At 38.7% G+C, this 25,352-nt stretch overlaps 1 protein-coding gene across 1 annotated transcript in view; it reads left to right on the top strand.

The window, feature by feature from the left end:
* Nucleotides 1-25,352, top strand: part of HYDIN (HYDIN axonemal central pair apparatus protein) — a 404,418-nt gene that overhangs the window by 184,249 nt on the left and 194,817 nt on the right. Inside the window, exon 19 of the mRNA XM_036274275.1 lies at nucleotides 24,040-24,278. Within this exon, the coding sequence (XP_036130168.1) occupies nucleotides 24,040-24,278 (239 nt within the window). The remainder of the gene's footprint in view (nucleotides 1-24,039; nucleotides 24,279-25,352) is intronic.

The following is a 25,352-nucleotide window of genomic DNA, read 5'->3' as shown; positions in this document are numbered from 1 at the left end:
TTGTACAGATAGAGCAGGAGGGAGAAAGAGGAAGAGAGAGAGAGAGAAACATCAACGTGAAAGGGACACATCAAGCGGCTGCCACCCACACGACCCAACCAGGGCCGGGGACAAACTGCAACCGAGGTACATGCCCCCAGCGGGAACCGAACCCGGGTCTCTCTGGACCACAGGCCAATGCTCTAACCGCTGAGCCAAACCGGCCAGGGCTGTAGATGTTCTGTATACATTGTGGATACTAACCCTTTGTTTATAATGGAGTTAAAAATTTTAAAGATATTTAAATTTTTATGTCAAATTTATGAATCTTTTACTAGATTCTTGTGTCTGTTTTTTATTTGTGGTTTAAGAAATATATCTCTGCTCTTCTATTTAGGTCATTTTAGACTCTTATTTTTCAGGTCTTTAATCCAGATAGGTATATTTTTATATATAACATGAGTGAAGTCTATTTTTTTTTTCATAAAGAAAGCCAGTTGTCCTATTACCAATTAATAGTCCTTTCACTTTCCAGTGATTTATAATGTTTTCTGTTATACTCCAGATCTAACTTGTACCTGGGTATGTTTCTAAGCTTTTTGTTGTATTCCATTTATCGACCCCAGTGTTAATACCCTCACTGCCTTAAACAGTACAGTTTAATGATAGCAATAATAGCTAAATGACTAGTATGTGCCAACCTCTATTCTGAGTCTTTTGTGTGTATTATTTTATATAATCCCTCAACAACCTGATTAGGTGAGTTTTATTATCATCTCTTTTACTTATGAGGAACATGATGCACAGGGATGATGAATAAGTGGTTCCAAGGTACACAACTAGAAAATGAACGGTAGAGCTGTACTGCTATAACTAGCCTGTATATGTTAAGATTTCTCTTATGCCCTTTAATAAAGTCTTATACAGTCTTTGTTATCTCTTTAGAGTTCCTTCTCATAAATGGTACCTTACTTTCATTGCATTTTCTAATTATATATTAATCACATACAAGAACACTATTGAATTTTGTATAATCCATTTTGCCACACATCTCTTAATGTATTCTAATTGTTTTTGTTTTTTTTTATCTTCACTCGAGGACATTTTTTCATTTTTTTTTGTTGTTGTTGTTGTTCAGGTAGAGTGGGAGGGAGAGAGTGGAATAGAGAGAGAGAGAAACATCGATGTGGTGAAAGGGACACATCGAGAGTGGCTGCCACCCACATGACCAACCAGGGCCGGGGACAAACTGCAACCGAGGTACATGCCCTTAGCAGAAACAGAACCCAGGTCTTTCTGGACCGCAGGCTGACGCTCTAACCGCTAAGCCAAACTGGCCAGGGCAGATTTTATTTATTTAATTTAATTTAAGTAGCTCTACTTACATTGTTAGCAAGTAAATTATATCTTTTGCTAACAAAAATGAAATAATTGAGTACTTGGTTCTCCTCAAGAATAAGACAAGGACCCTATCACACACTTATTATTTCTTGACCATTTCCCACTCTTACCATTTTTTTTTTTTTTACTGTATAGAATTTTGGATCTTCTCTACCACAAAATTGTTTATTTTTGTCAGTCAGTAATAAACTACTTACTAGTTACCAAAATACTTTGCTGATTTTTCTTCATTTTTGTTCTTATTTTGTATATCTTTCTATTTCCTTTTTTTTCTTCACCCAAGGACATTTATTTATTTATTTATTTATTTATTTGCATTAATCTTCAAATAGAGTGGGAGGGAGAAAGGAAGAGAGAGAGAGAAACATCGATGTGTGAGAGACACATCAAGTGATTGCCACCCACGCGACCCCAACAGGGGCTGGAGACAAACTGCAACTGAGGTATGTGCCCTTAGTAGGAACTGAACCCAGAACTCTCTGGTCCACAGGCCGACACTCCAACTGCTGAACCAAACTGGCCTGGGTTCTCTACTTCCTTCTTGATTTGTATTTCTTCTTGCTAAATTATATCCTAAGTTCTAGGCTAGGGGTCTCATAGTTTATGTGTCTTTGACTATATCTTGATTTCACCTTCATTCTTGCATGATAGTTTAGCTGAGTATAGCATTCTATTTGACAGTTTTGTTTTTTCTTTGAAGGTTGATCTCTGGCATCAATTGTTACTGATAAAATTCCACTGTTAGTCTGATGATTATTCCTTTATAGATAATTTATCTTTCTCATGGTATCTACTAAGAATGTTTTTTTATTCTTGACTCTTAAATTTCTCTTTAATGTATCAGAGGATTTGACACTAAAATACTAGAAAGTTTTTGGAATTACCTCTTTAAATATTTTTTCTCTGCCATTACTTCTATTTTCTACTTTGAGAAAAACATACACATCCATATATGTGTGTATATGTGTATACATACATTTACACATATGTTCCTATGCAACACTATGTGTCTATTTTTATTTCTTGGTTTTTTTTTTAAATTTTTATTGAATTTATTGGAGTGACATTTGTTAATAAAATTGTATAGGTTTCAATAGTACAATTCTATAATACATGATCTGTATATTGTATTGTCTCCTTCTGTCACCATTTATCCCCCTTTATCCTTCTCCCTTCCCCTATCTCCCTTTTCCCTTATAATCACCATACTGTTGTCTGTGAGGTTTTTTTGTTTTGTTTTTTGCTTAATCCCTTCACCTGTTTCTCCTAGCCCCCCAAACCCTACCTCTCTGACAGCTGCCAGTCTGTTTTCTGTATCTATCAGTCTGTTTCTACTTTGTTTGTTTAGTTCATTAGATTCCACATATAAGTGAAATCATATGGCATTTGTCTTTCGCTAACTGGCTTATTTCACTTAGCATGATATTCTCCAGGTCCATCCATGTTATTGCAAAAGGTAAAATCTTTTGCAGTATTCCGTTGAATCAATGTATCACAGCTTTTTTATCCACTCATCTACTTATGGGCACTTGGGCTGCTTCCAAATCTTGGCTATCTTATTTCTTATTTGTAACTTTCATCTTTTCATCTCTCTCTCTGCTGCCTCCTCAGTGGCATGTTCCAATTCACAGATTCTGTCTTTGATTCTGGGCACTCTAGTTTATCTCATTTATTTACTTTTTTATTTTTCAATGACAGTTGACATTCAATATTATTTTGTATTAGTTTCAGGTGTATAGCATAGTGGTTAGACATTTATATGATTTATGAAGTGATCCCCTCGAATTAACCTACCTGGCATCTATATATCTATTTACTTTTTAAGTTTAATTTCAGTGACTATTTTTTTCAGTTCTAAGATTTATAATTGGTTACTCATAGCCACAATTCTTGTTTTATAGTTCCATGTTTTTGTTTTATAATCCTTGTTTTATATACATTATCCTAACCTGCATCTCTCTGAGGATCTCAGGCAAATTTTTAAATCAATTTTAGTTAGCTCTCTTGATTGCTCAAGAATAAATTCATTCACTGATGTTTGCAGCTGTCCTTATTAGCATTTGGAATTTTAAGTGATAGATTAATCTGGTGTAGGATATGTTTTTCTCTCATTCTCAGCATTTTTCTCCCTGTCTAGCATTTTTTACATTTGCCTTTCTCTTGACAAATATCACAAGTCCACAATCAAGTGTTGAGCCTTTTCCCCATGGAGATATTGGAGAAATCACAGATTCAGTCATTGCGCTGCACAGTGGCTTGGCCTTCAGCCTGTTTACATGACAGTCTCTGCTTCACGGCCATCATGTCCACCATCATTGGCACAAGTCTGTGTAGAGTATAGCCTCAGGGAAATCACAGCTTTGTTCAGCCTTCTTCTAAATGCAAGGAAGTGCTCTTGGCTGGGAACTTTGGTCCTTATCCATTATGTCCTACAGGATATTTTTGGTTTCCATTTTTCTCCCTTGAGCTTCCTGTACTGGTTTCAGGACCCAGAGCTCTGGAAGTCTATGGCTTCAGGCTCCACTTTTTGTTTCTGTTCCATTTCTGGTCCATACAGTGTTTATCTTGTTTTTGAGTAACTATACCTGGTTCTGCATTTTTGTCAAAAATCTATCTCTTTTTTCTATGTGTAGAATGAAAGGCATAATCTAAAGCTTAAACTGATTGATTTATAATCAGTCCTCTTAACTATTTTTTATAGTGCTTTCTAAGGGTGGGTTAAAGGTCGGTTTATAGTTGTGAGTATACAAAACACAGAGTTTATTCTTGTATTATTATTTATTAATTATTGTATTATTTTCAATATGAACAACTGTAAATATACTCTTGTCCCACCCTGTGTGTGTGTGTGTGTGTGTGTGTGTGTGTGTGTGTGTGTGTGTGTATCATCATTGAGCAGTTACAAAAGGATACTGAAATGTGCGGAGTTCTTATGTCTTTGCCTTAATTGTAAAATCTATAAAATAAACTCACAGGAATAGGGAAATAAGAAGAGAATAACATTCTAGTCTGTCATGGTGGGCATCTTTTCTTTTACCATATAGAAGTTATAGCCATTCCAAAATGGATTGTTTTTCCTGACTCATACCAAGTGACTCATTCAGTGGCAATAATATCAAGAAACTTCCAGAAGAAAAGGTTTGTGCTTGACAACAAGCTGTGAGCCTTTCATCTCTACCTTCACTTGAGACCTGTTTTACTTTGGCAAAGCCAAATATGAAACCCAGAAGACAAATTTCAGCAGGTTATATTGATTATAAACTAAACTGAGAGAAGGAAAGCAAATGATTGAGTGTTAGATAATGTGATTGGTCAGCACCTTTCCTGAATTTAGAATGATAGCTCTACTGATTGAATATGATTAGTTTGAATATAAGCTAAAGCCAAAATGAAAGGAGGAGGTTTGGTTCCCTTGTCACTAATGATCTATCCAGAAAATAAAAGAAAAATATATTGGCTTCCTGCATGCTTTGCAAGCCTTTTCATCTTCATTCTGCTTGTTTCAGCTTTTAATTAGCTTTAGCAAATTGTTTTTTTTCTAATTAATTATTATTTAGGCATACAATTAATACTCGTCATAACAGAGAGAGGTTAAGGTAAAACTTCCTTTATATGGATCAAATGTGTTCTTATTTCAAATCCCTCCTTCCCTCCACCATAAAAATTTATAACTTCTTCCCTATTACCAGCATCATCATCAGCCCAATTGTTATGGACTAAATATTTGTGTCCCCCCCCACTCTAAATTCATATAATGAAATCCTAACTCCCAATGTGATAGTATAAGGAAGTGAGATCATGAGTGTAGAGTCCTCATGAATGGGATTAATACCCTCATAAAAATGACCTCAGAGAGTTCTCGTTTCCTCTCCATCATATGAGGATGCAATGAGAAAATATGGCTGTCTGCCAGCTGGAAGAGAGCTCGCACCAGAACCTGACCGTCTTGACGTTCTGATCTCCAGAACTGTGAAATAAATCCATGTTGTTTGTAAACCACCTAGTCTACAGTATTTTGTGATAGCAGCCCAACTGACTAATGTCACTTTTAAGGAATGGCTATTAGTCCGGCCAATATGGCTCACTGGTTGAGTGTCAACCCACGCACCAAGAGGTTGCCAGTTGGATTGCCAGTCAAGACACATGCCTGGGTTGTGGGCCTGACCCACAGTGTGGGGCATGCAGGAGGCAGCCAATCGCTGTTCTCTCTCATCAATGTTTCTATCTCTCTCTCCCTATCACTTCCTCTCTCTCTAAAATCAATAAAGGAAAAAAAATTTTTAAGGAATAGCTATCATTGTCATTATCAACTAAAGAATCTACGCTGCCTGTTTGTACACTAATGGTAGACAGCCATGTTCATTAATAAGCTAGTACAAGAAGAGATATAACACTTTTATATAATGAACAAGGACAAGAAGAGATGCATTAAGTAGCATGGTGTAGCCCTGGCCGGTTTGGCTCAGAGGTTAGAGCATCGGCCTGCGGTCCAGAGAGACCCGGGTTCGTTTCCCGCGATGGGCATGTACCTCAGTTGCAGTTTGTCCCTGGCCCTGGTTGGGTCATGCGGGTGGCAACCACTCAATGTGTCCCTTTCACATCGATGTTTCTCTCTCTCTTCCTCTCTCTCCCTCCCACTCTATCTGAACAGAAAATGAAAAAATGTCCTCGGGTGAGGATAAAAAAAAAAAAGTAGCATGGTGTAAAGGTTTATTAATCCTATGAAATTATCAATACACATCTATCAAAGTTATATAATGTTTATGAGGGAGCAAATAATAATCTTCCTTAGTCCTTATCATAAGCCAAAGGACAGATACTAGAAAATTAAGTGTATATGACATGGTAAAGCACTTTGTAGGATGGTAGTTGAGGTATGTCTTTTTTTAATGTCATTTGCAATGAAATTGTTGTATGCAACATTAAGTTTAATATTTAATATTTTTTAATTGATTTTTTAGGGAGAGAAGACAAGGTAGAGAGAGATAGAAACATCCATGTGAGAGAGAAACATCAATTGGCTGCCTCCTGCACACCCCCTATTGGGGATCGAGCCCACAACCCAGGCATGTGCCCTGACTGGGAATAAAACTGGGGCCTCTTAGTCCATGGGACGATGCTCAATCCATTGAGCCACACTGACCAAGCAAGTTTAACATTTTGAATGAAAAAATTCCCCTCTGGGATGTTAGGACATTAAATTGGGGTGCATCTAGGAAGGAAAGACAACATCTGAGGGTAGGCATGGTGATGTGTCATGCACAGCTGTCTTCTCAGATGGTAGTCACTCTTCAAAGAGTTGTTGAGTATGTGAGTGCTAAAATAGTATTCTGTGCTGTGGAGATAAGGGCATTGTATTCACACGGGTCTGGAATAAAGTCATAACTCTGCAGGCTCTAACTCTGGGAAAGTTATTTAACCTTTCTGAGCCTTCAGTTCCTTCTTCTTACCCAACCCTAATAATGGCATATAGAAGATTCAATGTGATAATATATGTAGAAAGTGCCTGGTGAAAGATAATCTTTCAGCATTCAATAAAGGGTAGCTTTGGTTGTTAATATTGACAGACAGAAATATCTAGGTGAAATGCCTTGTGGAAAGATTTAAATTTTTATTATATATCTTAAGATCTTTTATATTTATTTCTTAGATAAGAAAGAAAAGGAAATAAACCACACTCAGAGAGGCCTTAAGGTTTTAAACTAACTGATTCATGTGGTACAGAGCTCTGTGAAATGGGAGCTCTAATGCTGCCTGAGGTTCCTCACTCTTCACGGTTTCTCTAAATTTTTTTATTATGAAACCATCTTGTAAGCATAAAATATTTGTATTGATGAATGCACATGTGTTCTTCCACATTAACAAAAAGGAGTTTATTAGCAAATAAGTTACTACTTAGAAATTTTAGTTTCATTTATTTATACAAATGCTCCCTGGCACTGTGTAAATCATACCTATGTGCTCAGAAGCTGTCCTATTTCCTTTTACTTAATTATCTTCATGCCTTTTGTTTGATCTGACACCTTTCACTGAGTCTCGAAAAGGCAGTGACTTTCAGAAAGAACATGAAGGTCCTATTCAAAGACTCATCCTAGTAGTCTGAAAAGATTGTTGATACATACTACTTAAGAGCAATGTAAATTACATATACCTGCCTCCCTCATACAGTCAAACTCAACATGCTTTAAGATTCTTTAGACTTTTTTCCCCACAAATTGGGAAATCAAGAGAAAGGACCATTGCTTGACCAACAGGAACTCTCAGTGACCAAAGCCTTTCTACCTTTTTAGTTAATCTATCATCCCAATCTACCATTCCCTCTAAGAACAAGGAAAAAAACTGGGCAAGATATGTAAAACTGTGAGTTTGAGGAACTGATGAGATGATGACGACGACAACAACAACAACAAAAAGTGACAACCCAAAAGAAGAAACCAAGAAATACATGTCTAGCATTTGTGACTACTTTCCCTATACAGTTCCAGAAAAGGATGAACAACTGAAAAGAGCCTTCAGAAAACTCACTAGTCCAGGAAAATAAAAATTGGGATCAGGATGGTCTTGAGATATAAAACTTGGACAAAGATGGATTTGGTAAAACTCCCAGACTTTTGGTTAGGACTCTGAAAAGCAACACCCTGGAAACAATGGTAAACTAGTACGCATGCTCATTTGAACTCATTTAAATCTCTGGATAAAGGAGATCCAAGATTGCTAGTTTCAAGAAATAAATATATAGTGTCACCAGAGGAAGAAAACATTAGTTTAAGCCTCAGTGTATCTACAGTTTTTATATACAATGTCCAAAAGTTAATTTTAACATAACTAGGTATAAAAGGAGACAAGACAACTTAATAGAAAGCTACAATATGCTTAATATGCTCAAGGAAATAATAGGCAAGATTTTAAAATTTGGTAGAGATCTGGGAAGTACAAAAGAGAACAAATAGGAATTGACAACCTGAACAATACAATCGGAGTTAGGGACTCTACAGATGGGTTAAACTGCATATTAGATACAGATGAAGAGAGATTTGTAGAAGTGGACAATAGATCGGAAAAAACTACCCAAAATGAAACACAGAAGAAAAGTTTGTAAAACAAACACAGGGGGTATAGTTATTGGAGTACTTGAAGGAGAGGAAAGAATAAAGCAGAAGAATAATGGCTGACACTTCAAGCCACAGATTCAAAAAGCATTATAAACAAAAAGCAAGATAAATACAAAGAAAACTGCATGTAGTTTATTTTATAATAAAGCTGTCGCAGACCAAAGAATAGATATTAAAAGCATCCACAGCCCTGGCCAGTTTGTCTCAGCGGTTAGAGCGTCGGCCTGCGGTCCTGAGAGACCCGGGTTCGGTTCCCGCTAAGGGCACGTACTTCGGTTGCAGTTTGTCCCCAGCCCTGGTTGGTCGTGCGGGTGGCAGCCACTCGATGTGTCCCTTTCACATCGATGTTTCTCTCTCTCTCTCCCTTCCTTTCTCTCCCTCCCACTCTATCTGTACAAAAAATGGAAAAATATCCTCGGGTGAGGAAAAAAAAAAAAAGCATCCACAGAAAAAGGACAGTTTGCTTTAAAAGGAATAATATTAAACTGGCTGCTGACTTCTCAAGCATTGCTGAGGACAGGCTACCATTATGAAAATAAGAGGACTTCAAGAAAGTCTTCAGCCCTGGCCAGTTTGGCTTAGCAGTTAGAGTATGGCCCATGGACCAGAGGGTCCTGGGTTCGGTTCCCACTAAGGGCACGTACCTTGGTTGCAGTTTGTCCCACGGCCCCAGTTAGGGTTGTGTGGGTGGCAACCAGTTGATGTGTCTCTCTTATGTCAATGATTCTCTCTCTTTTCCTCCCTCTCTTTCTGCCACTCTATCTTAAGATAAATGCAAGAATGTCCTCGGGTGAGGATAAAAAAAAAGAAAAGTCTTCATACTGAAAGGTAGAACTCTAGCCCCCTTCTCCCTCAATTCCCAGGACATAGGAAGAAGATTAGACTATTTTTCTTTGGACAATTTTATCAGCCTCAAGGAAAGACAGAAATAAATGGATAGTTGGGACTTAGAAATATCTGGTGGCCCTTGGCTGGCTGCTGTACAAGCATGTGTCAGTTTTAGTGCTTAACTCTTAAATATAAGTACTTAACCAAGCTCCATCGAGAAAGCCTGTAGTGTAGAAGTAGGAAACCAAAAAAACAAAACATAAAAATGAGAACTTGAAGGGAAAAAACACAATACAATGTGTTTGTAGAAGAAAGCTAAAAATAAAACAAAATGATCATTAATAATCTCAGGAAAATGAAAGATGACTTTGTATCTGTGAACAAGAACAGGGTGATATTTATAAAAGGAAGAACAAAAATGTGCTTAATAAGTTAAGAATATAATCACAGAAACTAAAATCTTGACAAAAGTATTGGAAAATAAAATTAAGAAGCTATCTGCCCTGCTGATGTGGCTCTTTGAGCGACAGTGGGTTGAGCATTGTCCCTCGGACTGAGAGGTCCCGGTTCTATTCCTGGTCAGGGCACATGCTTGAATTGTGGGCTCGATCCCCAGTTGAGGGTCATGCAGGAGGCAGCTGGTAGATGTTCCATGATCTCACATCCATGTTTCTATCTCCCTTCCTCTCTCTCTCTAAAAAAATCAATAAAACATAATCTTTTTTTAAATTGAGTCACTATCAGAAAGTAAAACATCAAGAAAAAGAACTAGAAATTAGAAGAAAAAGATTAGAAAATTAAATTGTTTAGTCATTCTAAGATCAAATAAGTGGTTCCAGCAAAAAAAAATTATTTTAATGGAGATGAGGAAATTATGCAAGAAATAATTCAAGTAACGTATCCAGAACTAACAAAGAGGGATTTATGGAAATGACTTCAAATATGTTGCATAATGGATGAAAATAGGCCCATGTCAAGGCACACCATCATTAAGTAACAGTGCTAGACACAAAAAGAAGACTGTAGAAACTTTCACATAGAAAAATAAATAAATAATGGTCAAAACCAAAAAAATTAGAACCAGAGTGTCATGAAACATCTTGACAGCAATGCTGGAGGTGGGTAGGATTTGTAAAGGAAAATAAATCCAACTCTTGAATTCATCATCCAGCCAAAAGACGAATCAGAGTAGGGGTCGAATAAAGCCATTTCAGACATGCAGGATCTCAAAACACTTACTCTTCAGGAATCCTTCCTCGGGAAGGCACTAAAGAATGTTCTCCACCAAAGTAAAAAAGACGAGATTCAGGAAAGGACTCAGATGGGAGAGTTAAGCTCGGGGAATGCACAGCAGAGTGCTGCATCCCCGGGTGCTGGCCAAATCCAGGCCCAAGAGCAGCCCATGCAGACAGGAGTCGCAGAATAGATGGCCTCAGTAGGCAGTGGTTTCCAAGGAGGAACTGATAGAAAATCTCACCTCATGGAAAGTATTGAGAGGAGATTTACCTCTTTGAGGGTTTGGGATTGAATCTGTGATAGGTGCATTAAAAACAAAGCAAACAACAACAAAAAAGACAGTAATTCTTGGGAAAATGAAAGTGGTACAAGAAAGGAGATGGGGAGCTCAGCTGTGAATAGTATTCGCATTCTCATAATGCTGTAAATGCAAATGTTTATCTCATCAGAAAATAAATTTTAACTACATTGGGAGGATGGAGAGAAGAAAGTTAGAAAGAGATGTGGAGTGAGGGATAGAAAAACGCTGTCCTTGTCTTCCATGGAGGCAAATGGATAAAGCTCAAACTGAACACTTAGGAAGGAGCAGTAGATTACTGGAGATACGGAGGCAAACACCAAAGGGAAACACTGAAAGAATTCACAGCGGTCGCCTCCGTTAATGGGCAAGGATAGGAATAATGAGGAGGGGCAGGAGAGTTGTTCACAATATGCCTGTTCTAGAGCCATTTGACTCTGTAGATTGTGTGTATGTTTACATTTCATAAAAATAAACCGTGCTGCAGGACAGTATGTATAAGTATGCTACCATTTATGCCAGAAAAAGCATATATGCAAAAAGGCTTTTTTTCTTTTGTCATAAAATATTTCTGGAAAGATATAGAGAAAACTGCTAATAGTGGCTGCCTCTGGGGATGGTAACTAGTGGCCTTGAGCAGGCATAAGAGAGAGAGACTCTCCCCTAAAACCAATTTGAGTTTTACACTGTATACATGTATTATTTATTTTTAAAGAAAAAGTTTCTAAGAAACAAACTGGGAATGATGCTGCAAGAGAGCAAGTAGAGTTCAAATTAAACAGGCTCTAAAGAGAGTGATCACATTCTTTTAGAATGAGTTATTTTTTCAATAAATACAGTGTGTGTCTTCTTGTTACACAAATAACATTATCATTATAAAACAAAAGGAAGTTAAGGGAGAAAAATCACTCCTAGTGCCACCCTTCAGATAACCACTATTAAATTTTTGGTGTATGTTTTTCAAAACTTTACTGTGTGTGCATGTTTATCTGTGTATTCCTGCCCTCTCCTGTTGGATACTATTTTGTTACCAGCTATTTTTACTCAATAATATAGTGTGGTCACTTTGATGTGAATTATTAAGGAATATTCCTATACAGATCCTTTTCAGTGACTGACTTCATTGCATCATTTGCTTCCACCACAGTTGATTTAACAAATTCCCTACACACGAGTGCGTCCAGTTTTTCACTACTGTGAACAGTGCTCCTGTCCAAATCGCTGCTCACATCTGTCTCCTTAGACTACACTTTTAGAAATGCAGTCACTCGCCCTGGCCGGTTTGGCTCAGCAGTTAGAGCGTTGACCTGCGGTCCAGAGAGACCCGGGTTCATTTCCCGCTAAGGGCACGTACCTCGGTTGCAGATTGTCCCTGGCCTTGGTTGGTCGTGTGGGTGGCAACCACTCAATGTGTCCCTTTCACATCAATGTTTCTCTCTCTCTCTCTCTCTCTCTCTCTCTCTCTCTCTCTCTCTCTCTCCACTCTCTCTCCCTCTCCCCCTCACCCTCTCCCTCTCCCTCTCCCTCTCCCTCCCACTCTATCTGAACAAAAAGGATTAAAGAAAAAAAAGAGCAATAAAAACAAAATAGAAATGCAATCACTGTACCAAGTGGCATGAACAGAACTAAAAGTCTTGATACATCTTATGGAATTATTGCCCAGAAAATGTGTACCAGTTCACATTCTGCCCCAGCAGTGTTGAAGGACGTCATCATCTCCCAGACCCTTGCCAACATTTTGTTTGTACCAAATCTGGCAGGTGAAAAAAAATGTTGTATTGTTGGTTAAGTTTGTGTTCCTTTGCTTGCTGGTGATGCTGAACATTTTTTGTATATTTTTTGACCAAAAAATAAATATTTTTGAGCATCTTCACCATGCCTGGTACTAGCAGTGTTAACTGTACTTACTAACTGGAATGGGAGACATACAAGTAAATAGGATGACCCTGGCTAGTTTGATCAGAGTTAGAGCATCGGCCCACAGACCGGAGAGTCGCGGGTTCGATTCCACTCAAGGGCATGTACCTCGGTTGTGGTTCGTCCCTGGCCCTGGTCTGGGGTCATGCGGGAGGCAATCAATCAATGTGTCTCTCTCATGTCAATGCTTCTCTCTCTCTCTCTCTCTCCCTCCCACTCTATCTGAAAATAAATGGAAAAAAAAAGGAAATAGGATGATCTCTTTCTTCAAAGAGCTTACAATCGCAAAAAAGGAATGAATACATGGACAACACAGTATCATAGTGTGCTATGGTATATGTAAGCACAGAGGGGGAAGTGATTAATTCTTCTGTAAAATCTAAAATGTTCACAGGTAAGAACATCTGAGTGGAGACTTGAGGGCTAAGGAAGAAGAAAACCGGGAAAGGGGTGGATGCTTCCAGCGAACAGCAGAGTTAAATGCAGTGAATATGTACAGTGCCCGTGGGAAGGGTGGACGATCTGGTGTGGCTGAAGTCAAGGGTACATGCTGGACACTGAGTGCCTGAGAAGTAAATTTGGACAGGGCATTGGGGCCCAGTCAAAAAGAACTTGGAGTAGATCCTCCAGACCAGGGCTCCTGTCTGGTCTACCAGTCTTGATTGCAGGCTGCCATGTTTCAAACAGACACATGTTCACCGCATGTGGGGTCCATGAACCCTGGAAATTGTATGTAACTTTGGTGGGGGTGTATGTATACGTTTTCTATGAAACGTTTCCATAGCTTTCTCAGAGGGGGTAATAAATCGCGTGCCACTGGTTCAGACATGGGAGAGGCATCCAGAATCTTCAGCAGGAGAGGAACGGGCCCAGATCTCTGAAAGACAGTCCTGCCAGCAGGGTAGACTGGGGAGAGCGCAGCCGCGAAGGACAACCAGGTGTGAAGATTTGAAAGATACCATCAATAATAACCACCACTTACTGAGTGTTTACTCTGTGGGAGACAAAGTGCTAGATGCTTGGCACCCATTGTATTTCATCTTCAAGTAGCACATTTGACAGATGAGAAAACTGAAATCTAAATATTGGAATTTGTCCAAGGTCACCTAACTACAGATGGCAGAGTCCACCATTGACCACTAGATCATGTGACTCTCAAGCCCACTCTTTTTTTTTTAATCCTCACCTGAGGATATTTTTCCATTGACTTTTTCCAGATAGAGTGGGAGGGAGGGAAAGAGAGAGGAGAGAGAGAGAGAGAGAGAGAAACATCTATGTGACAGAGATACATCAGTTGGTTGCCTCCCACGACCAGACCATGACTAGAGCTGGGCATCAATCCCACAACTGAGGTATGTGCCCTTGACCGGGAATTGGACCCTTGACACTTCGGTCTGCGGGCCAATGCTCTAACCGCTGAGCCAAACCCGCCAGGGCTCAAGCCCACTCTTTTAATTATGACCATCTCTGCAAGACTTGTAAAGCTCTAGCACCATGTCTGTTGTACTTCATCTCCTGATTTTTCATTATTTTAAGCAGCACAGTGACTCACTTCAGGGCAGAGAATCGTACAACCAGAGATACTATTTAGAAAATGAAAAGGAGAAAGACCCCGGTATCTGTTCATTGTTCTTGTTCCACAAATAATTCATTATCTGCTGAGATAATTGTATCAAAGAATCCCCTCACTCTGCACATTGGTTCCTGTTGTTATTTGTGTCCTCTTGCTTCGTGGAAGGAAATTCTTGCCGATTTCAACTGGTAAACGAGTCACTTTGAAGAAAAGCGCATAATGCTCTTTCCTTCAAACTGCATAGTCATTAGCACTGCAGAATAGGTCTGCCTGCATATATTCACTCTCACTTATTGCTGAAGTGACTTGTGCAAACAATAGCCTTCACTTCTGTCTTTCATGGCAAATAGTAAATACGACTAAGGACGCTTATAAAAGCTTTATTTCGCCTTAGGAGCTGAGCACTACTTAAGAAGTGTGCTGATGTCCTATTGTCAAATAAAAAGCAAATGTTATCTCCAGATATGTGAAACATCGGGGAGAGGGCTGAACACAAATCACCAGTGGGCATGGACTTCTGAATTGCCAAAGATGACAATTTTTCCGTCTTTCACACAGTCATATATGCCCACGCATACACAACATACGTGTTGTTCATGGGCTATGCAAGTGACTCCGGCTTTCTGTTCTCTCTGTCTCTCTCTCTCTCCCTCTCCTTCTCTCTCTCTCTCTCTCTCTCTCACATACACACACACACACACACACGAGCTGTTGCTGAAGTTTTGGTGAAGGAGTTAGGAAAACTCAGATATCATTTTTGGGACAAATATATGAAACCCTATATTAGTTTTCTGTTTTTTAATTTTTTTCATTTACAGTTTACATTCAATATTATTTTGTACTAGTTTGAGGTGTATAGCATAGTGGTTAGACAGTCATATACTTTACAAAGTGAGCCCCCAATATTTCACCGCCATATATAGCTATCACAATATTACTATGTTCCCTGTGCTGTGCTTTACATTCCCATGACTATTTTGTAACTACCAATCTGTACTTCTCAATCTGTACTTCACCTTTTTCATCTATATTAGTTTTCTGTTGCTGTGTAATGAATTACCACAAACTTAGTGGCTTGAAACGACACAAATGTGTTTCCATGGATCAGACGTCCAGGCATGACTTGGCTGGATCCTCTGCTTAGAATCTCAAAAGGCCGAAATCAAGGTGTTGGCCAAGCTGCATTCCTCTGAGGAGGCTTGACTAGAGAAAGGTCCACTTCTAAGCCCCCGCAGGTTATTGGCAGTTTATTTTCTTGCAACTGAATGACTGAGGCCCCCATTTTCCTGCTAGTCAGCCATGGACTGCTCCCCATTGCTGTAGAACCATCCACAGTTCCCTACTATTTGGTCTCTTCCATAAGCCCTCTCATGCTTGGAACCTCTTCATGAGGAAGAACCCAAACCCTTCTAAGGGCTCACCTGATTAAGTCAGGCCCACTAAGGATAATCTCCTCACCTTAACATCAACTGATTTAGGACCTTAATTACATCTGTGAAATCCCTTCACAGAAGAACAAACTGGTGGTTGCCAGATGGGAGGGCAGTTGAGGGGCTAGATAAAAAAGGTGAAGGGATTAAGAAGTACAAATTAGCAGTAACAAAATAGTCACAGGGATGTAAAGAATAGCATAGGAAATATAGTCAATAATATTGTAATAACTGTGTATGATGCCAGGTGGGTTCTAGACTTATCGGGGGGATCACTTTGTAAATTATATGTCTAACCACTATGCTGTGCACCTGAGAGAAATGAAGAAGAAAAGAAATCCCTTCACAGCAATGTTTGTAATTAACTGGGAGAAGATAAACTGTACACCAGGAGATAGAGACCTTGCGGGCCATCTTAGGATTCTGTCTACTACAAAGCCTCATGAAATGCTTCTCTTCCGACAAGAGTGTTGTATGTTAAATGTTTTCTTAGCATCCATCTTTGTTTTCTCAGTTTTGTAATCCTTTTTTTTAGCAAATACTACTGAGTCCAAATTATGTGTCATGTGGGATATTTCAGCTTTTGGTAAAATGACAATAGCTGTCATTTTTAAGAGGACTTCACTATGTGCCGGACATATTCTGAGTTTTACTTGCATTACTTCATTTAATCATCATCACAGCTCCATGCAAAAGGTACAGTCAGTATCATAAGCTACAGATGAGGAAACTGAGGCTGGGCATGGATAGGTGACATGGCCAATGTTCAACAGCTAGAAAGTGGCAGATCTGGAACTCAAATCTGCATCTCTTTCCTTCGGAGCCCTCCTTTCTAACCTATTTCCATCAGTTTTTGTCTTGCCTGTATTGTGGTTTTGAAAAGGCTCCTGAATGTCCACCACAGCTATGATGATTATCATTCATCCATTCCTTCTTTAGTCAAATTTGCCATCTAATAACAGAAAATGTCACAGACCAAATTCTCCCTAAAAACAAAGGACATCCCTAAAAGTCAAATACCAAAGAGACACTGGGTGTTAGAGTGTTTTATAGCCTGGCTTTTGGTAAGGATAATCCAGTATGTTGACAGCTGGCATTTTAATGTGCCTTGTTCTTGGATTCTATGAAATACTTTGCTGCCTGGTTTTTCGCCAAACATTGATTAATACACTTCATCAGAAAGAAGACTCACCAATTCAGCCCTGGAGAGAAACCTCAGGTCTTCTTCCCAGAGCAGTCCATCGGTGTCAGCAGGAATCAGACTAGAAATGGTATGCATCTGTCAAAAACGAATGTCCCCTTGTTTGAAATAGCACTTATGCAGGTGACACCCTCTCTTCATTCTAACAAAGGACTGACCTGTGCCATTGTCTAGAGGAAGAAAATAACTAGTTAGAATGGGAAAGATGACATTGACAGTACCCTCTTCTGAAAGGCATTTGCTTTTTGATAAAAGGACAAAAATGGCATTGATTTATGTTTTAATTGTAAGCTGAGTCTCGTAAATGAGCAAAACTATATAGAGTGCTCTACGGCCACAAATTTCAGAGGAAGGGCCAACAGGGTGAGATTATCTTGCCTAGGACATTCTTATTTTCTCTTCTAGCTGCCCCTCTAGTTGTCCTAACAGCAGCTGGATATGAGATCCAGCCCTAGAGTTCTCATAGGAGTTGAAATACCAAGTTATGTTCCCACTTGAATGTTCTGATGGAGTGAACTCTTCACCTTTCAAAATCTGAGATCCAGGAGTTAAGGAAAGACCTAAGGATATGGCAGTAGACTGAACCAACAAGGTAGCTTTGGCAGAGTAGCTAGCAGTCCATCATGCCCATCCTCCTCCCCTTTATCTTGGACCCAGAGCAAGGCATTTTCCAGATTTCTTTGCAGTTAGGTGTATCTGCGTAACTGAGTTCTGGACAGTGGAAGTGGGAGGAAGTGTTGTGTATCACTTCCAGGCTTGGTGCATAAAATCTTACCATGTGACCTCCCCCCCATTCTGTTCCTTCTTTTGTTGGCTAACTGAATGTCAATGTCTACAGTGGCTTAGAAGCCACAAGTTAAACATGGCAGAATCCGTTTAGCCAGGTCCTTGAATGACTGAATGGAACCGAAGCCCATTCTCACGCCTGCCATCATTTGGAATTCATATGAACCAGAAATAAGTCTTCGTTGTATTAAGCCTTTGAGCATCAGGGTTTGTTTTGTTTTGTTTCTGTTGTTATTACAGCAGCTAGTATTATTTTATCTAGAACAGTAGCCTAGAATCTAAAAACTGAAAGTAAGAAAGACAAATAGTTCTAAGTAAGGAGAAAGGCTGGTTGCTCAAGCATGAGAAATCTATTTCCATGTATTGCTTTGTGTAGGTCAGACTGAAAATGATTTAAGTAAAAAACTCCCTATCCACTCTAATAAAAATGCTGATGAAATGAAGCTACATTGATCCATTTAAAAATATCTGCAGAAAACAGAGACAGACTCATAGATAGAGAACAGGCTGACAGCTCTGGGAGGGTGTCTAAGAGGGGTTGAGGGACCGAGCAAAAAAAAAAAGAAAAGAAAACAGAGAGAGAGAACTCATAGACACCAACAACAGTGTGGTAATTGCAAGAGGAGGGGTATGGGAGCAGGTAGAGGAGAGTATAGGGAGGATAAATGTTGATGGAAAAAAATAAAAACATATATTTACCTTAAATTTTTTTTTTCTTTAGAGAGAGAGAAGAAGGGGGAGAGAGATAGAAACATTAATGAGAGAGAAACATCAACATCTAATCAGCTGCCTCCTGCACACCCCACACTGGGGATCAAGCTCGCAACCCGGCCATGTGCCCTGACTGGGAATCATACCGGCGACCTCTTGGTGCATGGGTTGATGCTCAACCACTGAGCCACACTGGCTGGGCAAAAAAATATATATATATATATATATATATATATATATATTTAATTAAAAAATATCTGCAGAAAATTTAATTTGCATTTATAGCTGTTTTGGAACTTCTTTTGTGTCATTTTTTATGATTACTATGTTAGAGGATGTTAAGATTTTTTCATTTTGGGATTGAGTCTTAGTTCAGGCTGCTGTAACAAAGTACCACGGGCTGAGGGGCTTATAAACCACAGAAATGTATTTTTCACAGTTTCTGAGGCTGGAAGTTTGAGATCAAGGTCTCAGCATGGTTGAATTCTGGTTAGATTTCTCTCCAGATTGAAGATTGTTATTTAGCATGTGATAAAAACATGAATTTGAGGGGACTGAAGGTGAATGTTATGGATGGAATGATTGTGTTTTCCCAAAATTCAAATGCTGAAGCCCTACTTCCCAGTGGTATTAGGATATGAGGTCTTTGGGAGGTAATTAGGGATAGATGAGGTCATGAGGGTAGAGACCTCTTGAATGGGATTTTAAGTCTTTATAAGAACTTGCTTCCTCTGCTCTGCTGTCCTGTAGGCAAGGACACAATGGGCAGTTGGTGGTCCTCAACCGGAAGAGGGACTCAACGATGCTGACACCCTGGTCTTAGACTGCCAGCCTCAGGAACAGAAAATACATTTCTGTTGTTTATAAGCCACCAGTCTATGGCACTTTGTTATAACAGCCCAAACTAACACAGACTGGTACTGAGAGGGGTGCTGCCGCAACAAACACCGGAAACGTAAAGTGGCTTTGGACTAGGTAATGGGTAGAAGGTGTAAGAGTTTGGAAGTGCATGGTAGAGAAAGCCTACATTGCTGTGAATGGCCTAAGATAGACTGTTAAAAAAAATTGTGGGGTATTGCCCTGGCCAGTTTGGCTCAGCGGTTAGAACATTGGCCCTCGGACTAAAAAGTGTTGGATTCGATTCCCGGTCAAGGGCATGTACCTGGGTTACAGGTTAGATCCCCAGCCCTAGTCAACGTCATGCAGGAGACAACCAATTGATGTGTTTCTTTCACATCGATGATTCTGTCTTTCTCTCTGTCCCTCCCTCCCTTCCACTCTATCTAAAAAGCAATGGAAAAATATCCTTGGAAGAGGATTAACAACAACAACAAAAATTGAGGGGTATAAATTAAGAATAAACATTAGAAATTATTTCTTTGAACCTAAATATGAGCAGAATATAGTGACATTCAATCCCTGTAGTTTCTCTTGCCAATAATAATAGATTTATAATTCTGAAGATTAGAGTAATAAGGATTGTCATCTTTTTGTTGCTAATATTTTAAGAAAATTATAAATAAATATAGGATAATGTTCTGGAAAGACAGACTTTGCTTACTATTTTCTTAATATTTTAGTACTTTACTAGGGCTAATTTACTATGAGTAGAAAGTTAGAAAATCTTAGAAAAACAGATTGAGTTGTACAAAAATCAACATTTTTTTCCATGAATATTTTTGGAATAGAGATAATTATCATACAAATATCCTATCATAGCCCTAGTTTATCTAGTGTAGTATTTAATGTTTGTTTTCTCTTATATCTGTGTCTCTAGAGGCATCCCATATTAAAAGATCAGGAGTAGTAATAGGACTCTTGACATAGAGTTAAATCTATCATTTCCATTAATACCAAAATTAAAGTAAAATTTTATCTACATCCTCTTTATAAACAATTTATCATCTTGAGAACTGTTCTCCTTCGCTTCATTTAATTTATTTAAAATTTAAAATGCAATTTATTTATTAGTTTCCATATAGATGTTCAAACCAGGATGAAGTGTAACTAGCATTTTGTTAGTTGGGAAGTTGGCATTAGGGTTTAAATATTAGATTATTAAATACCTGTGAGCTTGTTCCTAAGAGAGTGACCATTCAGAGCCAAATCTAGTTTCTTATCTGTAGTGGAGCCAGACCTGGATTTTGGTGACATTCCACAATACTGCCACCTTATGAGACTCTGATTGGCTTAACTTTCTAACTCTTGCCTGCAAGTTGCAGTGTTGGTCTTTTTACTTAGAGTGATCATCAGTGCAACCCAAACCACACTTTTCAGGGAGGTTTTGACTCGTAGCCTGACATTGTACCTATGCCCCTATAGAGCAACATATGTGTTTATATTTCTTCCTTTTTCCTTTTGCTAGAAGAAGTATACCGTAGAAATTAAATGGAGGAAGGAAAGTTTTGGACTGGAATGTCCTCTCAAATCCAGCTCACAAAGTTTATTTTACATTGTTTTCCTTTGTGTGCTTTTCTTTAGAGGGTTTCTTCTGAGCTACATACTCAGAAGAGTATGAGAAGCCAAGGAAGATTTGTGGGAGAATACTCAAACTCTTCTTTTCCCTTGAACTGGAGAGTTTAGTTCTGCCTCTCAGTTATTATCCTGGAAGTTTCTAAATGATCACACATCTCTCCTTTTCTCAGCTTTTTCTGAATTCATTGTTGGCAACCACTAATATTGTCTATGAATATTAATCCATGTATGTATTTCTGAGTAATTTCTTTCCCCAAATAAAACAGCATTATCAAAATTAATTGAGATGATATAGCTATAAAAATAGGGATATGCTTTTTGTTAATTTTGAGATCATTACTTATATATGAAGTTAGAATAGAATACATTTGAATTTTTAAAAATCAATTGCATAATACAATTAGGAATTATGCTACCTAATAATTAAGCCCAATTTCACAACTGGAGGGAAAAGAAAATGTGTCTGGTACATTTGTCATACAAAAAACGTTTTCAACATTCTCTGCTCTGGAAAAGCACCTTGTTCTTTAGATTTCCCTGAAGCACTTTCATCCCAGCCTCCTTCTGACTCGAATTTTTGTTATTTACATGTTGGTATCCTGAATGTCATTACTGCCAGCTCCTTGGAGGCAGGGAATATTCTTTAGACATTTTCATGTCTCTCATAACACTTGGATCTTAGAGCCATTGAATACGTATTTGCTATATTTAGTTGAAAAGTTCTCAAAACAATTTGCTTACCAAATTTGCACATGACTAGGAGGGACTAGGAGGAGTAGCTAATAAGTCAGATATCATAATCGGAGTTTTAAAAGATCTCAATAGGCTAAAAAATGTATATAAAGAAATGTAAATACCATTTTGGCTATCACAGTGGGCTTTGGAAAGCTGTGGTACATATACACAATGGAGTACTACGCAGCTGTAAGAAAGAAAGATCTCTTATCCTTTGAGACGACATGGAGGGACCTGGAAAGTATCATCCTAAGTGAAACAAGCCAAACAGAGAAAGACAAGTATCATATGATCTCACTTATTTGTGGAATATAATGAACATAACAGTCTGAGGAAAGGAGTAGTCCCAGAGATGTGGAAGTGGGGTACAGACTGACAATCCCCAGAAGAGGGGGTGGTGGGGGAGAGATAAACCACAGAACTTATATGCATGTATGCATGAACAATGGACATGGACAACAACGCTGGGGACAGGGCAGGGAGGGAGAGGGAGGGGGGAATCAGTGGGGGGAAAAGGAGAAACATCTGTAACAAAAATAAATAAATAAATAAATAAATAAATAAATAAATAAATAAATAAATAAGAAAGAAATGTAAATAATAAGACCTGAATTCAAAAATACAAAAAAAGAAAATTAGGAACATAATAGGTTTATTTAATAGCGAATTACACACAGCTGAAGAAGGAATTAGTGAACTTAAAGATAGCTGAGAAGAAATCATCCAAAATGAAGCACGGAGAGCAAAAGATTGGAAAATGCACATGAGAGGCAAAGACAGAGAGGATACATTAAGAAAGTCATACACATATATATTGGAGAAATACAAGGAAAGGAGAAAGAGAATGAGGCAGAAACAATATTTGTAATGGCTGAAATTGTTCCAGAAATAAAAGATACCAAACCATAGATTCTAGAAGAGTAGCAAATTCCAAGCAGGGTGTGTAAATAAACCCATAACTAGACATATTATGGTGAACCTGCACTATTATTAATGATAAGAAGAAAATCTTTAAAGTAACCTGCGAAAATGCACTACCATCAAAGAAGCATAATTTCTTTTTTTAGATTAAATAAGACACTTATAGCATGAGTCATTTTTTATGATTGGACACCTTAACCAAATTTTCTTACTTTGGAACCTGATTGCACCTTATGAGGTTTTCTTCTAAAGCTGGGATAATAGACTTTGAAGGGCTGTTAAGTAAAAGAGAGATTCAATTTATTCTTTTTTAGCTCCAAGGGAGTGGACCAAATACTAGTATATGGAAGGTCAAAAAACAAAACAAAACGAACAAATATACCTCTACTTAATATAAGGAGAGATATCTAAAGTTTGAGTTATTAAAACCTGGGATATGTTACCTTACATAAGAAATGAGTTCTCTAACATCACAGGGTTTGATAAAAAGGCAAATATATTAGTACTTTTTTCAAATATTTATTAAGCACCTGCTATGTACCAGGCATTGTTATAGGTGCTGGGGACATACCAGTCAATAACACCAACAAGAACAAAAATGGCAAAAATACCTTTTATTTAAAGTTTATGTTCTAGTGTAAGGACACAGGCAAGCTTGAGAAATAAGTCAATTGTGCACATGTTACATGATGATAAGTGCTAAGGGGTAACATAGAACTGGGTAAAGAGGATCAGGAGTCCTGGGGGGAGGTATACAATGTACAAAGTGATGATCAGAGTAGGCTTCATTGGGAGGTATTGTTTGGTCAAAGATCTTAAGGAGGAAAGAGAGTGAGTGCTGAGGATTTACTTAGTTAAAGGGAACAGATTACCGGGAGTCAACTTCACCTCTATAATTTTCACCGCCTATCATGTATTTCAGAATAAATTTGGAATTTTAGTGAATGAAATTCTATTTATTATTATGGAATAATAGAAATCAAGACTCCTTTCTATATTGTGTTTATTAACGAAAGCCGTTCATCCTCATAACAACATCATCAAAACTTTGCACTTCAAAAACATGTCTCTTGAAAATTCCAAATTCCAGAAAGAATGGATGTTGTACCTTCTGCTGGTATCTCAGACTCTGGTGATTAAAACAGATCATTAGTATCAGCTTGTTAGAGAACTAGGCTGTCATCTAGAAAAAGAGATGTAAAGTGTCTTCACAGAGCGTTCAAAAGTCGAATTGTAGGTTTGCTCTTCAGAATCTGATTGCTTTTTGAAAAAAGAGAAGCCAACAAACACCCAGCTGCTTTGATTTGAAAAAAATAATGTTTGTCTCTGACATTGAGTTGTGCAGTGCCAGCCATTTGAAGTATAAAGGGCTTTGACATATGCAGTAGGAAAAGCCAAGAATATATTCACTGTTAACTTGTAGTCTTGTGTTACAGGCACACAAAAAGTCCCTTTGGACAGTTGAACCCAACGAAGGCATCATTCCCGTGGAAGCTGATGTTCAACTGACACTGACTGCGAACCTGAATGACAACCTGACATTTAAAGATGTGCTCATTTTAAAAATTAAAGATAGCAACACCTATCGGATTACTGTCCGGGCTTCAGGAATTGGTTCCACCATTGTTTCAGATAAGCCCTTTGCTCCAGAACTCAATTTGGGAGCACATTTTAGGTAAGAAATCTCATGGATGGATTTTCACAGATATCACATATGTCGCATAAGCTGAGCATCACCTCTACTTTAGAAAATTACTTCTAAGTAAATAGCATTAGCCTCCTTAGTCCTTCCCCTCTCCTATCTTCACTTTTTCCCCTCCAGATGGTTACATCGGCCATAAGAAGACACTTCCTAGTCACTACTTGGTTGCATGCTCCAAGCTCTGTCCTTCTACACTAGAGAAGAGAAGTTCTTAGGAAGTGCAGTATTCTCTCAAACTTACAGTGCCTTCCCAGTAACCAATTTAGAATCTGAACCATGATTTCTCCTCTTAGATTCCAATACACTCCTTATCCCTCTCCATGTATGTAGAAAATACAGATGCATCTTAGTGGTAACCTAATTAGAGTATAAGTAGAAAGGTAAAAATTTATTGTAAATGTTTCTTATCAGGAATTGCAAAGCCAGTAACTTTTTGGTATTATGACTTCTGCTTGCCTCCCCACTATAGCACCAGAAATCGAGATGGCTGCAATTGGCTCTACCTGATCACTCAGAAAAAACTAAAACATCCAAATTTTTAAATAAAAGCTGATAGAGTAGGGTGGCGGGCAGAACCAGATCGAGGGTGAGTGTGAGAGAGTGTGAGTGGACACGAGTGTGGACGAGCAACCTCGAAATGTGCAGAAATGTGGGGCAGAGGGTTCCTGTGCTGTGGACAAGGAGCAGCTGGCTACGGTGGTAAGCAGCTTGTCAGGGCACTTGTCCCTGTGCATCCAGAAGGCCCCGCCATTTTGGAAGATCCCTGGTCTTCTCTGGGAGGAGGCAGCAAGGAGGGGCTAGGACCAAGCAACCTGAGTCCACCAGTGTGCCTTCCACCATTGGACCAGTGGACCCTGCTGTGTCAATACAACCAGTGCACAGTAGTGTCTCTGTCAAGGTACCTCCTCTCAGAAGCAGCAACCAGCCTGGAGCCAAGAACCATCCCCCACAGCAGCAGCCTGATCAGAGCCGAGCACCACCCCCAGCAACAGTAGTGCCAGCTTGGGAGCCCAGCACCTTCCCCCACAGCAGCAGTGACTGGAGGGA

The sequence above is a fragment of the Molossus molossus genome, unplaced genomic scaffold, assembly GCF_014108415.1.
Source record: "Molossus molossus isolate mMolMol1 unplaced genomic scaffold, mMolMol1.p scaffold_m16_p_21, whole genome shotgun sequence".
In the NCBI taxonomy this organism is placed as follows: Eukaryota; Metazoa; Chordata; class Mammalia; order Chiroptera; family Molossidae; genus Molossus; species Molossus molossus.
This window is presented reverse-complemented; position numbering and strand designations above follow the sequence as displayed.